The 18052-nt window shown below is 38.4% G+C and overlaps 2 protein-coding genes and 1 long non-coding RNA gene across 3 annotated transcripts in view; 2 read left to right on the plus strand and 1 right to left on the minus strand.

Moving 5' to 3' along the window:
• LOC148733667 (uncharacterized) lies at positions 1–5425 on the plus strand. The gene is made up of 2 exons (XR_016000716.1): positions 1–1321; positions 5006–5425. It is a non-coding gene; the product is annotated as an uncharacterized LOC148733667 (long non-coding RNA).
• On the plus strand, positions 2323–4528 carry LOC111337323 (melanocyte-stimulating hormone receptor). Its single transcript, XM_088758855.1, has one exon. The coding sequence runs from the start codon at positions 3274–3276 to the stop codon at positions 4207–4209; it is 936 nt and encodes a 311-aa protein (XP_088614981.1). The 5' UTR covers positions 2323–3273; the 3' UTR covers positions 4210–4528.
• Positions 5063–18052, minus strand: part of LOC111337299 (uncharacterized) — a 27796-nt gene continuing 14806 nt past the window's right edge. The window contains exons 17-38 of the mRNA XM_088758845.1: positions 17641–17694; positions 17201–17311; positions 16962–17016; positions 15993–16138; positions 15384–15441; positions 15114–15163; positions 14370–14522; positions 13809–13923; positions 13262–13295; positions 13091–13148; positions 12251–12367; positions 11623–11698; positions 11358–11407; positions 11130–11219; positions 10494–10564; positions 10172–10223; positions 9748–9816; positions 9514–9555; positions 9274–9336; positions 6440–6547; positions 5552–5676; positions 5063–5336 (exon numbers count right to left, since the gene is read on the minus strand). Of these exons, the coding sequence (XP_088614971.1) occupies positions 5150–5336; positions 5552–5676; positions 6440–6547; positions 9274–9336; positions 9514–9555; positions 9748–9816; positions 10172–10223; positions 10494–10564; positions 11130–11219; positions 11358–11407; positions 11623–11698; positions 12251–12367; positions 13091–13148; positions 13262–13295; positions 13809–13923; positions 14370–14522; positions 15114–15163; positions 15384–15441; positions 15993–16138; positions 16962–17016; positions 17201–17311; positions 17641–17694 (1884 nt within the window). The 3' untranslated portion in view covers positions 5063–5149. The remainder of the gene's footprint in view (positions 5337–5551; positions 5677–6439; positions 6548–9273; positions 9337–9513; positions 9556–9747; positions 9817–10171; positions 10224–10493; positions 10565–11129; positions 11220–11357; positions 11408–11622; positions 11699–12250; positions 12368–13090; positions 13149–13261; positions 13296–13808; positions 13924–14369; positions 14523–15113; positions 15164–15383; positions 15442–15992; positions 16139–16961; positions 17017–17200; positions 17312–17640; positions 17695–18052) is intronic.

Genomic DNA, 18052 nt, shown 5'->3' on the forward strand with positions numbered 1-18052 from the left:
CACTGACAATACTTTCCCGAAGAACATTGAAAGACGCCATAACCGTGATTGTGGGCTCGCACTTGGTCTTGCTATATAGCTAAATAGGATGCGTGCGCATAAAAACGTGTTTAAAACAGGTTCTAACCGGTTTTGCAAATCAGATTATCCACAAACTTGGATAATTCCCAGGCGTTTGCTCGAAGAAGATTTAACAGGCCGAGCGCAGAGGACTTTATTTATACGTGGACCGTAGGGGAAGTTAACAAATAAACGCCTCTGCCAGCAGGATATTTCCAAGGCGAACATCAAAGTTAAGTTGAGACGAAAATTTGTGGTATCAGCAGCTTCTTAGATAGTTACTTGGATGGTTAAAGAAACTTTTTACAATTTAACCTGACAGCAACATTCTTATGCCGTTGAACGGCTAGCGGTAGTGGTTAAAACTTTAACCTCGTTGAGATCCTCGTGTAAAGATTGAAAGGGTCTTTAAGCAAACCGACGGCTACGGCAACGAGAACGTGGAAAAACAATAGATCTAAGTGACAGAACAATAGCCCAGCACGTGCATTTTAAAACTTTGTACATTTCTTAGCCGTCCTCTCAAAATAACAACGTGAAATCACCCAAATTTGCGTCGTCTGCGAAGCAAAACCGCGGCGGCATTTATTTTTATTTACATTTGGAACCCAACGCTACTTTTATGCGTTATGTTGAGTTTGAGGTCTGACGCCCTATGAGACGGTAAACACATGCAGCCATTTTCGAAATTCTAACTAAAAGTAGAAATTTATTTTTTAATCGACGTCTTCCGTGGCGTTGCAGTCCTGACTGCTTAAAGTCCCTGTCAAGTGGAAGCCAGGAAACTGCGTTAGAACCGACGTGATATGATAGCTTTTTTTTTTTAGAGCGGAACAAGTTTGGACAGCTTGTAGACTATCAATCGTGAGGAAAGCCAAAACGTAATGAATTACATCTGTCTAATTTAGAGGTAATAAATACGTTTCGGTGTCAGTTTGGATAGACTTTCTCTTGTTCTAGCTGTATCCCTGAGATAAAGAAAGCAAGATAACGTTTTGCATATGCTAGTGATGTGCATGTGATATGCCTTTCTTTGCTTTTGCTTGTGTGTTTGTTTTTTTTCAGCCGAAAGGAAGTTTTCCCGGCCAAACACCCAGTCGAGGGCGAAAGCAAATATTTAATGCCTCGATTGTCACAAACTTGAATTTTTCTATGATATAAAGTCAAATGTGAAATGCTTTTCACCCCGAACACAGTTTGGACAGCTTGGTATCAATCAACTGGATCAACCATTTGCGTCAAAGGCACTAGAAAGAAATCAGTGAGTAGCCTCCAAACACAAGCTGTGCGTTTGGTTATAATTTTAAAGTTAATTTAGTGAAAAGCTTCTTACAGGAAACTGATTCTTTTTGGCAGCGAACTTAATGCACTCGCTCACGATAACCATGGATTAATTAATGGTGTGCGCACTTTCAATTATTTGCCAGTTATTTTCAGATCAACTAATAACCTAAGAATGTTAAGCTGTGCTTTGCCTAATGATTTGGAAATTTAATGAAAGGATGTTTGATCAGACAAATGGCCTTAATGATGTTGTCATGGCGTCATATTGGCCATTGCCTGATTGCCTCAAAGTTGATGAAAACTACATCGTATTGTCAGAGTTTGGCAGCAAAGATTTCGTGCCAGCTTCTTTCCATTCTTCCCCGCCAAATTTTCACCCACTTTGCTGGTCCCAATTCCCTTACTTGAGAGACTACGACAAGAGAAAATAATTCCTTGACTACGAGCAGTCACTGATTTTCGACCCCGTAGTCCGTTGCGCAAGTTCGAAAAAATAATCGAAAAAAAAAAAATGTGAGCGTGCTGCTCGGAACTAGGCCTAGCCACAAGTTGCCGATGACTCTCAAAAAAGTTGCCCATAAAAGTGTCTAAAAGTTGCTATTTCTTTCGAAAAGTTGCCGAAAAGTTGCTGAATTTCCATAAAGTTGCCGAAAAGTTGCCAAAATTTTTCTGTTTTTCGTACCTTTTTTGGGCGTTAAAGATTAAAAATTCGCACATTGCTTCTTATCAAAACTTTATTTGTCAAAGTCCAATGATAATATCAGAGGTTCTTTCCATTTCACTTGATCAACAAATAGTCACTGTAATTGTCCGCCATCTTGTAAAACGTGCAACGTGATACCGCTGACTTCGTGATAAGGCATCACAAAATCAACCCATGGGGGAGGGGGGGGGTAATTATTGTATTTTAGAATAAATTGAATAAATGTCTATTAAAAACTGACCAATGTGCCTGAGAACGTGAAGAAAGTGGTTTCAAAGAGCCTCAAAGAAACCAATATTTGCCAAAAATTCTAAAAAAATTCCAAAATTCTAAAAAGTTGCCGAAAAGTTGCCGAGCAACTTGTGGCTAAGCCTACTCGGAACTCTATGAGTGTGGTGCAAGAAAAGTTCCGGAGTTCTGCGTGGAGCTTCAATATCATTTTTTTCTCTTCGCTGATTTCTTTTTACTTCACCAAAAAGAGAGAATGTACGAAGTCGATTGATTAAGGAGGAGTATAACTTTATTTGAATATACAACCGATATTTATTTCATCATCAACAATTTGCATGCTATAGCGAGGCATGTTTAATGTTGTAGGTAATTAATTCCCAACTGTCTTTCAAAGCAGCTTTGAGCCTTATTTTTCAGCTCCCGCTAAGACACACTAACGACAATGAGCCATCGACAGTCTGCCATCATACAATGACGACATTTGCCGGACTAAGATCATCATTGGCTGGAATTCAACTTTGTTGATATATCAAAATTATATTGACTGGAATTTGTTTGATTCTCTACAGAATTGAATACACATAGAGTCACAGATATGATAACCTGCCATGTTATTAAAATGACAGTTTGAAGCAGTTGAAAGTGAAATTATCATGAGATAAAATAATTAGAGTAGGAAAACAGTCAATAATGTCCGTACGTCAGATAATCGCTTTTCGTGACCGATCATTTGCATTTGCAAATGCTCTTCTCACCTGCAAGCTGCCTACATGTGCACCATTGATAAATGAAAAATATATACCATTGATGGATGGAAAAAAAATAGTGATATTTAAATTTTTGAATTGTTTTTACATATTGTCTTACCGTGGCTGTTACTTGTTGTCAAGCGGGAGTACCTCAGACGGAGAACAAAAAGATACGTACATATTCAGTTCCGCTTTTTTTTGCTTGTTTTCATTTTAAGAAATTTTCGTTTCGTACTCACGATCATCATGGCTACCGAGTTTTGCGTTCAGAAAGTTGAAGAATACAGAAAACTTATCCGTCATAATGGGACATTTATGTTGACTTTTTGTATTTTAAATGTATTATTTCCTCTTGTGGCAGTTCTTGGGAATCTCTTAGTTATCCGCGCTTTGTGGAAATCATCATCGATTCCAGCCAATTTAAAGAAGTTATTCTTGAGTCTCGCTGTCTCTGATGTTGCTGTTGGGTTGATGGCTCAACTGATGTTCGGTGTCATCAACGCAAGTATGTTAAAGATGGCGGAAGACGAGAACTATGACTTCAGCTTCCTTTGTCCAACAATTTCAAACGTACGTCATTCCTGGTTATTTTTCCTGGTTTGCGCGTCGTTTTTGACAACATCCAGCATTGCTGTCGATAGACTTCTTGCTATTTGTCTCCATCTTCGATATCAGGAGCTTATTACCTCAAAACGGCTTGTTTTGGCTTTGGTTTTGTTCTGGTTGGCAAGTGCTGTCATGACTTTCATATTTGTTGTTCTCCCTGACAAAAATACTCTTGTTAGCATTGTTGTTGGATTTGTTGGGATTTCCGTTACAACGGCGGCGTACATACGCATTTACAGGGTTGTGATGTATCATCGAGCTCAATTACAGGCTCTGGGAAGTCGGCCAGAACTTAATTCAGTGACGTTTCTCCGAGAAGCAAAGTCAGCCATCAATACTTTGTACGTCTATATTGTTCACCTCGTTTGCTATTTTCCCTATGTTTGTACTTCAACTATTTTAACAACAGATAACCTCAAAACGTCATTTGCACTCGCGAACCATGTTTCATTTTTCTTGATGCTACTGAACTCTTCATTAAATCCTTTTGTCTACTGCTGGCGATATCGGGAGATTCGTAATCATGTTACAAGAATGGTACGGAAAGTACTTTGCTTTGCAGCCACTGAACCATGAAGAGTTGGAAGTGACGGTGATATGCGAACGGTTGTGACTTTCAAAGCGCCATTTTCATTAATCAACTTCTCTGGCTGATTACTTCATTTATTTATTCTCATACTCATTTACCACTTTAATATTGTTCCGTCGGTGAATTTACCGATGTCTTTCTCTTCAAATTTTTTTTAAGGGAAGTCATATCTTGACTGCTTACTTTCAATTACATCAACATTTGTAAATGTTTGTGTCTTATATAAATCTTAAATCATAGTTAATTCTTTCGTGTTGGCGTTAAAAATATTGAAATAAGAGAGAATAAACTGGAATAACAATCGTTGTTTGGAGAAGTTTGAAGCCTGTTTTAATTTCAGTAGGTTTTGGACCATGTTTGAAAATTCTCGAAATTCACGAGGATTTTGTTTGTGGTCGAGGGAAGGGTGGTGGGGGGGAAGAAAGTCTAAGGTGACGTAGGCTATTGTACAAGTTCATATGTGACACACCCACTGGTCACTTCTGGGATCAGCAATATTGAAAGCTTACTGTTCTCCATAAATAAACTTCTCTGCAGCGCGGTGATCGCTGTAGCATCGATGCGCGGGAATCTAAATGTGTAAGTCTCGATTCCTCGTGTGGACGGAGAAATGTTTCGGGAATTGTGAACAGAAATTTCTTCCCATCACCAATAAAATAACGTCCAAAATTTGATTAAATATACTTGGACTTGTAAGAGTGTGATTGAAAGGAAACCTATACACGCTATAATGCCTTTTGCAGTTTATGTTGACAAAGAGATTTTTTTCTTCTTCATTCACAGGCTGGCTTTTAACCGTGGAACAATTGGAATAGGTGACACTTTCAACCAAGCTAACCATTTCAGTTCAAATATTCTTGGCTGTTTTCTTTTTTCAATCGTAAAATAAAATACAATGTATTGACAAATAATCACTGCCTCAATGTTCTACAAATGCTCAATCTTTTTCTTCTTTCGTTTCTTCTTTACTTCTTTTTCTGTCGAACTAGATTCAGCCCCACCATCTTTGGTTGTGGTTTCACCATCTTTGGTTGTGGTTTCATCTTTTATGTGGCCATTTGCTTCTCGTTTTCTTCTCGAGTTTTTCAGGTTTTTTTCCTCTTCAGTAGACGACCTGGAAAACAACATAACATAAATTTTTTTAATTTTACATCTCAGTCGATCAGTACAGCGATAAGATGTTGAGAGAATCTAACAAGAGGATTAAGAATAATGCCATAAAGTTCGATCGCATACGTATATAATGGCAATGTCCATTTTATAGCCTTAAATTTTTAACTTTCAGTCTCTGCCAACAAACATCATACCACCATTACACTGGTAACTAACCGTGACAAGTTTGAGAGGATTGCGTGACAAACACCCTTAACGTCTGGGGACTTTTTAGCTAACGCACTATCCTGGATGCGTGTCACTCCTTCCCTGAGCTGATCTGCCCGTAATAACACTGCAACCTAAAAGAAATGTGATACAATTTACTTCTAATCCCGACATTGGAACTACACAACGACCTACGCTAGAAACTGCAGACGTCTCATCTGAAATCCGTTTCAATATTTTTGCTTGTTTTGTTTTTTTTTTTTCTAACCATTTTCACCGCATTACCGCAGTAGGGTAGGGCTAGAACGGAACATATGCGAACCATGCGAGTAGTCCACCCAATAAATCCCACCCATCCCACCCCGGGGGAGGACATCCATCACACAGTTATCTCATGCGTGGGAAATTAACGTCTCCTACCCCTAACCCTGTAGGAGACGGGACCTCCATTTATTCGTCCCTATCCGAGAAGACTAGAATATCTAACCACTTCTTGATGTTATAGAAAGGTAGCATATTCTTCCCAGTTATTTTAAGACCTTGAGTGTTGGTCCGGCCGGGGCTTCAACCCTCGACCTTCCGCAGAGCAGTCCAGCGCTCTATCCATTGAGCTAACCGGGAGGCGGTATATTCTCCATTGTCAGCCATCTTTTTTGCATTTTGGTTCGTTGCAGTCTCTTGCGTTTTCCTATTTTACAAACTAATATCATGTCTTCTCCTTCAAGTTACAGAGAATTCCGATTGACACACATAGTTACTCGAAAAATCAAGATTCCTAGTCCAGGTGAGCAAAGAAGAAAAAGAAACCTATTTCCACAATCGCAACACAAAATCAAGAAAACTACTACATTGAATTAATCTAGTTTTCACTTTGCCAAAATAGCATAAACATCGTACCTCTTCTGTATGTTTCAATTCATTGATGAACTTTGTGGTGAGTTTAAGAATTTCTCGCAGATGTTTTATCTTCACGTCTGAGTTAGATTCAGCGGCCTTTGTCATTACCTTGAATAGAGATAAAAGTAGTTTCCTAGATGTTTGCAACAGTTTACGTACAATAACGCCAACACACGGTGGGACAGCACTGAAAGCAAAACGGTTTCTTGGTGGTTACTACAGTAAATGATTTGAATCCGGAAATAACATGTAATAGTGCAGTCTGATCGTCCGGTTGAGGAGTGTCCTAAGAAGGTTTGTTGTCGGTAGTAGTGAATCACGTTTCGAAAACCTTTCAGTGCCCCTGAGACGAAAATTGACCATTTTATTTTGGCCTAAATTGTTTACACAATGTTGAATTGGGTCAAGTTAAGGCCCTTTTTTCCATTAAAAATTCAAAACAAACCTTCGATGACCAATTTTTACTGCTTCAAAGTCGTCCAAAAATCGTCCGCCATTGCTGAAAACATTTTTCAGCCGAGCCCGCTAAAACGTCATTATGACGTCAAAGGCTCGACAAACTTATGCTTTGCTTTGTCACAACTCTCTTTGTTCGCTGCACGGAAAATCACACATATTACTTTTTTGAGAACTGCTTCGTTGTCAGTCGGGAAATGTCGTCTTTTTCAGACGATAAATTGTCCCAGAAATCATCTGAAGCTTCCCTGGATAGTTTTGCGCCGACAAACGAGGAATTTTTGCCATGCGAATAAAGATAAACACAGAACGGCACGAACTCCCCATGTGGCATTTGTGGTCGCATCGCTTTATCGCCTTCGAACTGTATTTTTGCTTGTCGTAAGGGATTTTCCTTTTTTGTGAGAAATGATCGGGTGATTACTAAAAATAGTTTTCGGCAATGGCTAATTGTGTATCCGAAGGCGGATATTGGGAGTTTGTGAAAGCCATTTCTAAGCCATCAATGTGTTTTCCCCGATGCATTTGGTCAATGATCTCATTAACCCTTTCCCACGTGTTTTTTTTACAGTGCTTTGAGAGGTTTGAAGTAAGCTCTGTTGTTAAGTTGCACTTTGGCCTCTTTTTTTTTTTTTCTGTCTTATTCATGATGACTATTGTTGTGTTGCTTCGGTGAGGTTTAAAGCAGAGTTTGTTTCAACTCTTTTAGAGCTGTGACCTCATTGCGTTACAAAGTATTTTTTGGCTTAGATGCAGTCTGCAAGTAGCGTTATGACAATTTTCCAAGTAGCTCTGAAGGGCGATAGAAGACTGAACCGGTGGCATTCAGTTTGATATGAAACAGAAGTGGTTCTTTGTTTTGTCCGTGAAAGGTGTAATGGAGGCGCATTCGTCTTGCGAATAGATCTCGCAAAAGTTGGCCTGATTTTAAATTTGTTTGTCACGGGCGTTGGGATGAATTTGAGACCCTTTGATAGCACGCTGACTTGGCTGTCAGATGGTTGATAGTTTGACAGGTTTTTAAAGAAATTTTCATTTTCTCGGATTTTGGCTCCAAGCCTACATTTTAAAGTGATTTTACGCTCTGTGTCTTAAGCTGTTTGTTCTGCTTTCGCTGATATTAAAGCCAGCTTTTTTTAGAATCAGAGCACACAATTATATTTTTCATCTCTTTTGTATAAAAGTGAGCCCTTTGAGGTCAGAAATCTCAATCCTCAATTCGGCTATTTTATCATTCTTATTTACAATGTTCGTCGAGTACTTTCCTTGTAGTTGTTAAAGGTGGATATTGATCAGCTCATATGTAAAGGTGACAAAATCCATGGAGGTTCGTAGACTTCGCTTTCCGGCGTCGAGATCGTACTGAGGAAGGTTTTTCTTGTCCCTTCTCTTCTTGAGCAGTAGGCACAGAACCCGGCAGAATTCTTCGCCTAGATCCTTCAAAGCAGAGTCAATTAACTCTGTTCGAAGTACACAGATTTCTCGAAACAGTCCTCCGAGAAGTGTTCGGAGTAGATGAAAAATATTTCTGTAGGATTCAAGTTTACTCGGCGAGGTCGCACCAATCGCATCCGTTTTTCCCGCTCTAATCTATTTGCAAGGCTCCGATGCAGAGAAATACCTGCAGCATGGTCTGCACACGATTACTTCAGCTGTGAATTACGCATCGATGCCCAGTCATTTTTGTTTAGGTTTTGTAAGAATAGAGTAAAGCATTCTGTTATGTTTGCTTGACATTTTTGCCATGTGAGATTTTCGCGTTGAGCCTTTGACGTCATTCCTCTGAGTCCTGCGATCAACTTCCGGAACACGATCAAATAATGGCGGACGCGAAATCGTGAATTTAACGGCCTGAAAAAAGATTTTTCTGGTGCTCGGTCGTAACTGAAATTTGGCAGAGTAGGTGAAGGAAACAGACACACTGAACACGAAAATGGTAAAAGTGATGTACGAAAATTTTGATCTCAGGGGCACTTTAAAGAAATTTATCATCAAAGTCAAGTTACAATGCGATCCTTGACTCTGATAACGACCTCCGCGCAAGTTGTCGAAACGTAAGCCAAAGTTAACAACAACAATCCTCACAACAGCTCTCAACTAGACGATCAGACTACACGATAAAATTTGTTACCAATTTCGCTTCGGGTTAAACTTTCTCCCTCAAAATGAAGTCCATTGAGACATTTTCTGTAACTACTGACGCGAGTATTTGGATAGTTGAAATCTTAATATTTTTTAGAGATATTATATATACAAGGCTAAAAAGATGAAGAAAAATTATTAAAATGTTTAAACCATTGCTATTTCGTGAACTTTCTCCAAAGTCTTATTAGTTTGACTAATGTGATCACTGACCATGATACACGACAGGTACTTACTGAGTTCAACGTCGTTTGTAAAGAAGGAGCGATATTTTTTATGTGCGTGGAATTTTCTGGAGTCTAAGAAGGAAAAAAATGAAGAAAACATGAAGAAAAAATGAAGAAAGAAAAATTAGGCTACGAATAAAGAAAAATTAGGCCACGAATAAAGAAAAGTTGGGCCACGAATAAAGAAGAATATGAAGAAATTAAAAGAGTCAAAAAAAATTAATCACTCGTCATTTCCTTTTAACTAACCTTTTGCGACATCAACTGTAAGAGCATCAAACATGCTTGGCTCTGAAACACAAAGCATTAAAAGGCATTATTTACAAAAGAAAGACCACGTTCTTTCTGAGATGAATCGGAATTCAAATGGGGCATTTAAAAATAGCTGTTTGCCGATCTGGATAACAAGCTACAAAGTACAGAGGCTAAACACAAGGAATACAACAACAAAAGAGTTTACTTTTGATGATATTCTGTACTTACCTTTCTGAAATTATTAACTGCAGTTTCAAGGTACTCAACTAAATCTGCAGCTAAATGCCACCCAAGATGCTGAAATAGAGAAGAAAACAGGCGAGTCTCGGTATTTTTGATTATATAATAATAAAAAAATGCAATGTTCCAACCCATTCTACAACCATGGACAAAGCAAGGTCTACATTGGGAGTAATTCTATCATTCTTAAACATAAAAACTGTACGAATTATTTTCGTTCAACCCCTAAAACTTTGCGTTCCAGACATTCCGGCACAGGCTGTAAGGCGGCCTCAAGGAAAAAACAAAAAACAAAGAGATAAAATGTGGGAGTGAAAGAGGTCTGCCTTTCTCAGGTATTCTAGATTAGAGTATTCCGTGAAGCATATGAAGTTCATAAATACTTTTTTTAAGGCTAACACTTGCATCTCACCGGGAATCGCTTTATCAATTCTGTGAATAGCACTGGATGAAGATGTGTACTCCTAGGGAATGGAAACGCAGAGAAAAAATTGTCAACTATCGTGAAATCAGCTCAAAAGCAAATCTTACCCGTTCAGCGTCAAACACACAGATTATTGTCGTTTTCGTAAGTAAAGCTAAGAGATCCAGACAAAAGAATACTCAAAAATTAAAGCGAAGCTTCACTAGCGAAATTTGGACCTAAAAGCGCTTGGAAAACGGACGTTACCTTTTATGAGTTCTCATTAAAGAAAGCAGACCCCCAAATATACCAATCCGTATACACAACGCACCTCTTTAACATGAAGTCTTCCAAGGCTTTCTTAAATGCTCCTGTCACCCTTTTAGTGTTCAACAAGCACAGCTGTAAAAAGAAAATGTTAAAGAGTACAAGACAACACTTGCAGACCTTCACCGTGATACAACCGCCTCCCGGTTAGCTCAATGGATAGACCGCTGGACTGTAGTGCGGGAGGTCGAGGGTTCGAGCCCCGGCCGGACCAACGCTCAAGGTCTTAAAATAATTGAGAAGAATTTGCTACCTTTCTATAACATCAAGAAATGGTTAGATATTCTAGTCTTCTCGGATAGGGACGAATAGATGGAGGTCCCGTCTCCTGCAGGGTTGGGGGCAGGAGACGTTAATTTCCCACACACGAGATTACTGTGTGATGGATGTCCTCCCCTGGGGTGGGATGGGTGGGTTAGGGCAACAGGTCCACATCAGCTATTACAGCTGCCAATTAATACACCTGCTTAAACAAATAAATGAACTTCAAACTTCAAACTTCAAACCCCTTGTATAATTTGGAGCGCTTGTCGTAATAGCAAAACCAAACATAGATAGAATTTTCAAGTAGCAAAGGCTGGACGGAACGGTAAAACAACAATAGCAAGGCTACTTGACTTCTCATTTCTCTCTGACTTACTTTTCCCGTTTCCTCGATGCAATTTTCCTCTTTTTTCTTCATTCCAGCAGCGACGGACTGCTTCGTTTGCGAACCTCTCAATACACGAACCTAAGCAAAAACAATTTTTCATAGGACCGTAAAAAGCACGACTTCGTAATTTGTACTTATGTCGTATGTTCTTCTCTTGTCTCGCGATTCATAAAAAGATAAATAAGAATAGTAGAAACCTCAACATAAATTTCTTACCAAATATAAACAACCGCGCGTTATCAGCGACACAATCGCCATCGAAGGGGCTGTTAAGATAAAATGGATAAAATAAGCACAGTAAGCGCACATCGGTCCTTTTTTCGAACAACTGTTTCACTGCAGTTTCAATTAATTCGTTCGCACGCAAGTGATGTGAAGAAAGGACGTATATTCTCGAAATATCATCTAGAAGAAATGACAGCAAAGCACAAAAGCAGAAAAACATTCCAGATATAAATAGCGTAAATTGCGAATTTCTCACCCATCATAGCTTTCTGAATCAGATTCTCAAGCTTTTTGTGAACGTCTTTGGCGTTGATGGCAGGGGCCGGAGGAAGCTACAACGAAAAATTTATCAATTGATTTGAGCATCTGCAGTAATTCATATGGGAACTAGCTTTGAATCACATGAAAAATCATGTAGGGGTACGTTAAAAAACTGAAAAGATTAACGTGTTAATGCCTATTTATCTTCTTCTAAAATCAAATTAGTCGCGCTACTTCGCGCTAAGTAAAGATAGCCCAGAGTAGTTTTAGGCTAATTGGAATTTCTTGTTTTTCTTGATTTTTTTTTTAAACTTGTTTTTTCTTTTCCTGTTTTTGTAAGTCGGCTGGAAAAAAAAAACTTAATTTAAATATAAAGAGTATCAATTTTCGCAAGTTTCTCTTTAATTTTCATAGCTATTCCATAAAAATATAAGATAAAGTTGAACGTTGTAGTTAAAAATCCCTGCTCATCCGGGAAAGATCCGTATGAACTTGAATTAAGAAAACATCCCTGCCTTTACAAATATGGTACCTAAGGATCCTACATGTCTGGAAAATGTAACTTGTAAGTAACCTCATGATTTCGAGCTCCTGTGAGTTTCTGCTATTAACTAAATATTTACCTCTTTTGCTGTACATAGCTTGTTTTGAAAGAGTGCTTGAGCCTTTTCGCCCAATGTGCGGAAATCCTTAGAGTTCAGTGCCGACCACGTCGCGTTCAACAAGGGAATTACCACCTCCTAGGACGGAAGACAAAGTAAAACAGTAATGTCATGTCATGAGCTCTACACAGAGAAGTCAGTTACACGTCCCATCTCAGAAACGAAGATTAAGAGTTGGAAGACCTCTCGCCCTAAGAAAACCATTCTATGCACGTCGCAAGAATGCTTCACGTTCACGCACGTTGCAAGAACGCTTCACGTTCACGCACGTTGCAAGAACGTTGTGAATTAAGCAGCAAAAGAGAGAGGAGGAGGTGCAAAAATCCGATCCCTCCCCTTCTGGGGGGACTCCCGCACTCATGACAGGGAAAGCAACATTTTTCTTTAACGCTGTGAATAGTTGATGAGTTTTTCTGAATGTTCTGCCACAAAAAATGCACTGTAGAGATCTAGTTAGAAAATCTATTAAAATTGAGACCACTCACTTTCTTCAATTTGTGGTTGAGCATCACGACAGCTGTCTAATACACAAGGGGTATTAAAGAACTTCCTGTTCAGTTTTGCACCAAGAACTTCAAATCAAGGAATCGTGTGGGGTGTATGTATAACACATAAGAAGTTCAGAATTTTTCAGTGCAGTATTACATAGGAAACAAATTCCCCTCAAACTCTACACTTCCTTCGAAAATGTGCCCAATACTACTTTTCAGTTTACTCAGTATGAACAAGTAGAGATTGTGCAGTACATTGATTTGTAAAAAATGGCAATCTAGTCTAGGGAAAGGTTTTAATTCAACTTACGAGTATCAGTGGATTGGAGGCTTGTTTCTTGATAAGTATCTCTATAATATCTAGCACCCTTAAAAAAAAAGTATAAAAAAAATAATAAATGAGTTTATCCAAACCGGAGAGAAAAAAAAGAAGTATTTAAGTTCAATGTGTAAGAACGTATCTCTAAAGATCATACTTTACCTCAATTTAAAATGGAGAATGATCTTCATGGCATCTACTCAAAATCAAACAATAAAAACAGAGGTGAGATTAAGTGCCCAGTAATAGTTAGGGAGGAGTCACTCACAAAACTCACTTCTTCCACCTTGACATATTTAATGTAAATTTTGGTTAACTTAATTTGTTCGTGCAACACTTCAAACGAACAAAATTTAGAGCTTTCGACTCCGCTTATTTTTCATCGCGAAATGATTACGTCACGACAGCTTTGACCTTGTCCTGAGACCTGACTGGTCTGGTTCTTATCGGATCCGTCTTTTATAAGTTTTACTTCAAAGTATTAAGTTGAAGAGATAAATGTCTCTTTATGCGTGGCGAGAGCTAGTGGTATTCACTAAATTCAAAAGGTACGGCAATTTCAAAGAATGTAAGAGATCTCAGAGCGATTACAGACTTTAAGAAGACTCTTTAACCAAACACTAGGATATAGGATAAACAGGCGAGCTATCAAAACATGTGAAGTCCCATGGCCCACCAAGCGGTAAGCGACTTAGACACAAATCGTTACCTTTATTTTTGTTTTTGTCCCTTATGGCCTGCAACTGAGATTTAAAAACAGCAGCGAGGGCGCCATCGAGTTTCATCATCGCTTCATCGTCTAAATCTTCGTCACTGCTACTTTCCTGCAAAGAAAAATTACCATTGGTTTGATTGTAATCTAACAATCGCTAATAACTTTTTTGATAAGATTTGGAAGCTATAGGGGAAAAGTTTCAAAATTCTTAGCGACACTAAAGTACAGCGAAAACATTCCGAAAATATCAGTTTGTATCAATAGTAGCCTTGGAGTCAAAACGTCAGATGCTGCACGGAAAATTACTGTAGGAATACAGTTAAAAGTGAAAAAGTCTCTCCTTTCTTTTTTTTTTTTTTTTTTCGTTTAGTGTTAAAATCTACAGGATCTTCGAGTCGATATTCAAGCCGCCAACTTTTGGGCTGGTGACTATAGCACGAGTGCACTCAGTACGAGGATTGGGAGCCGGTTGGCGAGAAAGTGAGACATGAACAAGGACTGTTGACAATCTAGCAAATAAAACATTCTTTTTTTCGTGATTCTGTCATTACGAACCTCCTTGTCCATGTCCACCATAGCTGGGCCAAGGGCAGCTTGTACTTCAGCTCTAAAAGCTTCATCCACTGCACCAACAGTCTCCCCTCCCTCCTCATTTGAGCTGCTATCATCGTCACTTTCATCTTCACCGTGAACTCCATTTGACTCTACCTAAAACACCAGAGTAAAATTCAATACCTATTTTAAAGTAAAACATTTCATTTTCACCTCCCTTGTGTTTTCATCGTCGTATTCGTTCATAAAGCAATTTTAAATTGAGAATCGAACGCAATCAGAGATTGCACTGGTTTTGCTTTACTTCGTTCTGTGATTGGTCCAGAAAATTCACGCCACTCTCTCAACCAATCAGATGCAAAACTAAAACCAATCACGATTCGCTCCGACGAAGGGCTAACGCTCGAAACATCAGCTTTTGTAATCGTTACGGTGGCCAATTTACCATTTTAACTTTGTTGATATACCCAAATTATTCAATCACGACTTGGTCGACCGCGTTTTCCCTCGCTTCCCGTTTTCATTGGCTCTTAAGGGTATTTTTCTTTCTTCTGATTGGTCGTTGAGATTACTTTAGTTCTGGTTTTGGTTTTACGACATTCAATTGAGAAGTGCTCGATCACTACTAAAATATATATTTTTCTTTTGTTTGAAAACGAGTCTTGTATTTCTTTCAAGTATTTCTGAGCCGCAATCAAATCCTCATACAGAGTGAGAATTAAGTAATTTCTTATTTCTTCACGTCACCTTTGCTTTTTCTTCATCATATTCCATTTCTTCGTCATCCTCTTCGACATCTGGAAAGTAAATTAAAAGTGAACAGTAACAGTAGTTTTTAAAAGAAATAATTTGCTGGACTGATAAAAATTGAAACAGTTTCCTTTTGTTCATTAATTTTGGAACTTTTGCGATACAGATGAATTATCACGCTGGATCAGCACGACAAAATTATTTCGGTTGTCAGCATTGCTTTAGTGGTCAGGGGGAAAGAAAAAATTGCAAAATTTCTGTACTCACCTGATTCATCGACAATCTCTAAATTTTCACCATTAATTCCTTTTCTAGGATCCAAGCTCTAAAACCAACAACAGTAACAAAACAGTTAAATTATTTGAAGCAACATTTATATTAAGATCAGCTTGTGACAAGAGGGGCTTATTTGCATAAGGTCTCCTCAAAAAAGAGATGTTTATGGTCTTGTCAAAGGTGCGAAACAAAGAAAATTTCTGAGTCTCCCCCCGAGAAACTGAAACCCAGACCCTCGGATTTCGCGCTCCGACACTGAGCTACAGAAAACTACATAGAGATCTGGGCCATAACTAGACTCCTATGTGACACGAGTCCTACAAACTGAATATGATGATGATGACGACGAATCCTCAATACGAAGTACATAATGAAGACTCAACCCTGTAACTCCCATGAGTGATCAAGACAGAATTTCTCCTTACAACATCTATACAATGTCAAGCAGACCAGTGATGAGAATAAAGACAAATATCAATAAGGGAATTATCAGTTGATCAAATTTCAAATTCTCTAAATCAACATCATAAGAATTGTTTGACAGACAGTGAGGAGAATTACTAATTAGATCTTGGCAGTGAAAGAGCTAAGCAGTCCTACCTCTATAATCATGTTCAGGGCATCCTGAGTCAAATGGGGAGCAAGGAGGACGAACACTTGATCAACAACATGGCGGAACAGACTCGAGGTTTTGGTCAACAGACTGAGTAACACTTCAGTTAGGACTTCTGCCCAATGTGGCTCCTCTACACAAACAAACAGACAAATAATAATAATAATAATAATTATTATTATTATTATTATTATTTAATATTCATATTGCGCAAATTAACATGTGGATATGATCAAATGCGCATCACAACACTTTTCAGAGGACTTTGGCCAGACTGCATCAGCAGTTTACAAACAATCGAAGGAAACTTATTTGAAGATGCCCCCTCCCCCCAATTCCCGGTAAACAGGCCAGACCATATCACAGTAATCTCGTGAGTGGGTTCTTTAATGTCCCCTGCCTAACCAAATTAACTAATTAATAGATGCAGGAGACGGGACCTACAGTTTATTCGTCCTTATCCAAGAAGACTAGAATGTCTATCCATTTCTTATTAAAGAAAGGTAGCGTATTCTCCTCAGTTATTTTAAGACCTTGAGTGTTGGTCCGGCTAACAAACAAACGGTCCACAAAACTGACGTATACGTAGCATTGTGAGTAGGGATGAAATATTTGTGAGAAATGGAAATACTAGACTAAGTGTTCTTTTTGAAATGAATTTGAAATGAATTTAAAGTGAATAGCGAAAAGTTTATTGTATACGCTCATTCTAATTTTGTGGTATTGAATTCAGTGTAGGTGTATGTGGAATTCAGCTTCAACCTTTCTACATAACCACTACAAAAAATTGCTCTGTTTTATGCTAAGTTCGTTGGGCCTTCATGCGTGGTTGTTGAGTGAGCAAAGTTTAGAAGAAGTCAAAATTCTCCTTGCCAAAACATCTATGGCGCTGGCACAGTCTACAAAGTATTTCCCATTCAATAGTAGTCACAAAACAAAATTAAAACAATTCGCACCATCATTTTTCTCCTCGTATTTGGTCTTCTGTCTTTCATAGCAAGCTTTTAGCTCCTACAATAACGCCAAAAAATCAAAGACATTAAAAACTCTCCCAAAAGCGTCTGGATATTGTTAGAAATAAGTGAGCCATACACACAAAACCATCAAAAAACAAACTATTACTAAATTAGTACTACGTGTATAAATGGAATTCATTGAGATGCTCAAGTGGTTTAGCTTAGATTCAGACTTGTACCTTCAAAATATCCATGGCTTGATCTGGTTCGGTGAACAAATTCAAGACCATGTGCGAAAACAGCAGTTCAAAAACCTCATCCTCATGCCGAATTTCTCCACTTTTTCTTCTCTGTCAAAGATAACATAAAAATGTATCTGGGTGTATTTTTTGGGTAACTTTCCAAAGAAACTGTTGTGCTGCGTCGGTGGGGGAGTGTAACAACTTAAGATAACTCGTCAGAGCGAAAGGGCTAACGCTCGAAACGTCAGCTTCTAAACTCTTTACGATGGCCAATTTTCATTATCAATTAAATTGATAAAACCAAATCATCTTGTATATGTGTGTGTACTTTGCCGTTCCCAATGTTCGTCTTCTAACAAAACTAGCAAGTCAAAACAAAGCAGAGCAAAACAAAACACCAAATTAAAAAGCTATAATCTATAATTCGAAATAAGTACCTTTTTGCGAATCTTTTCAATGTTATGTACTGCTTTCTTGAACGCTTTTCCTGCCTGAAAGAAATGAGGAACCAAGAAAACAAAATTAGCATTCTCCACAACTTCACTATAAATGGCGAAGGATTTATCAAAAAATACGCGCTCGTCGGGAAAATGGTACCGCCATCCTATTATGAGCATTAACCACAGACTAGAGGTTAGTAACCTCTTTCTTGTTTCTTACCTATATAAAGAGGAGACATTTTTGTCTAATAACAGTTTTGTTGAGAAATACTTAGCACAGAATCTCAGAGTAAACTAAAAGTGACCTATAACTGCTTATAGGTCAACATGACGCTTACGCTTTAGGCTTTATATTCTTTCCAACACTTTGTTACCCACTCAAATATGTCATTTCTGTCACTTAATCACA

The sequence above is a fragment of the Stylophora pistillata genome, chromosome 4 (assembly GCF_964205215.1).
Source record: "Stylophora pistillata chromosome 4, jaStyPist1.2, whole genome shotgun sequence".
NCBI classification, from domain to species: Eukaryota; Metazoa; Cnidaria; class Anthozoa; order Scleractinia; family Pocilloporidae; genus Stylophora; species Stylophora pistillata.

What these genes read in the sequence shown, in the direction of transcription:
- LOC111337323 (XM_088758855.1), top strand. Translation starts at nt 3,274, where the DNA reads ATGGCTACCGAGTTTTGCGTTCAGAAAGTTGAAGAATACAGAAAACTT.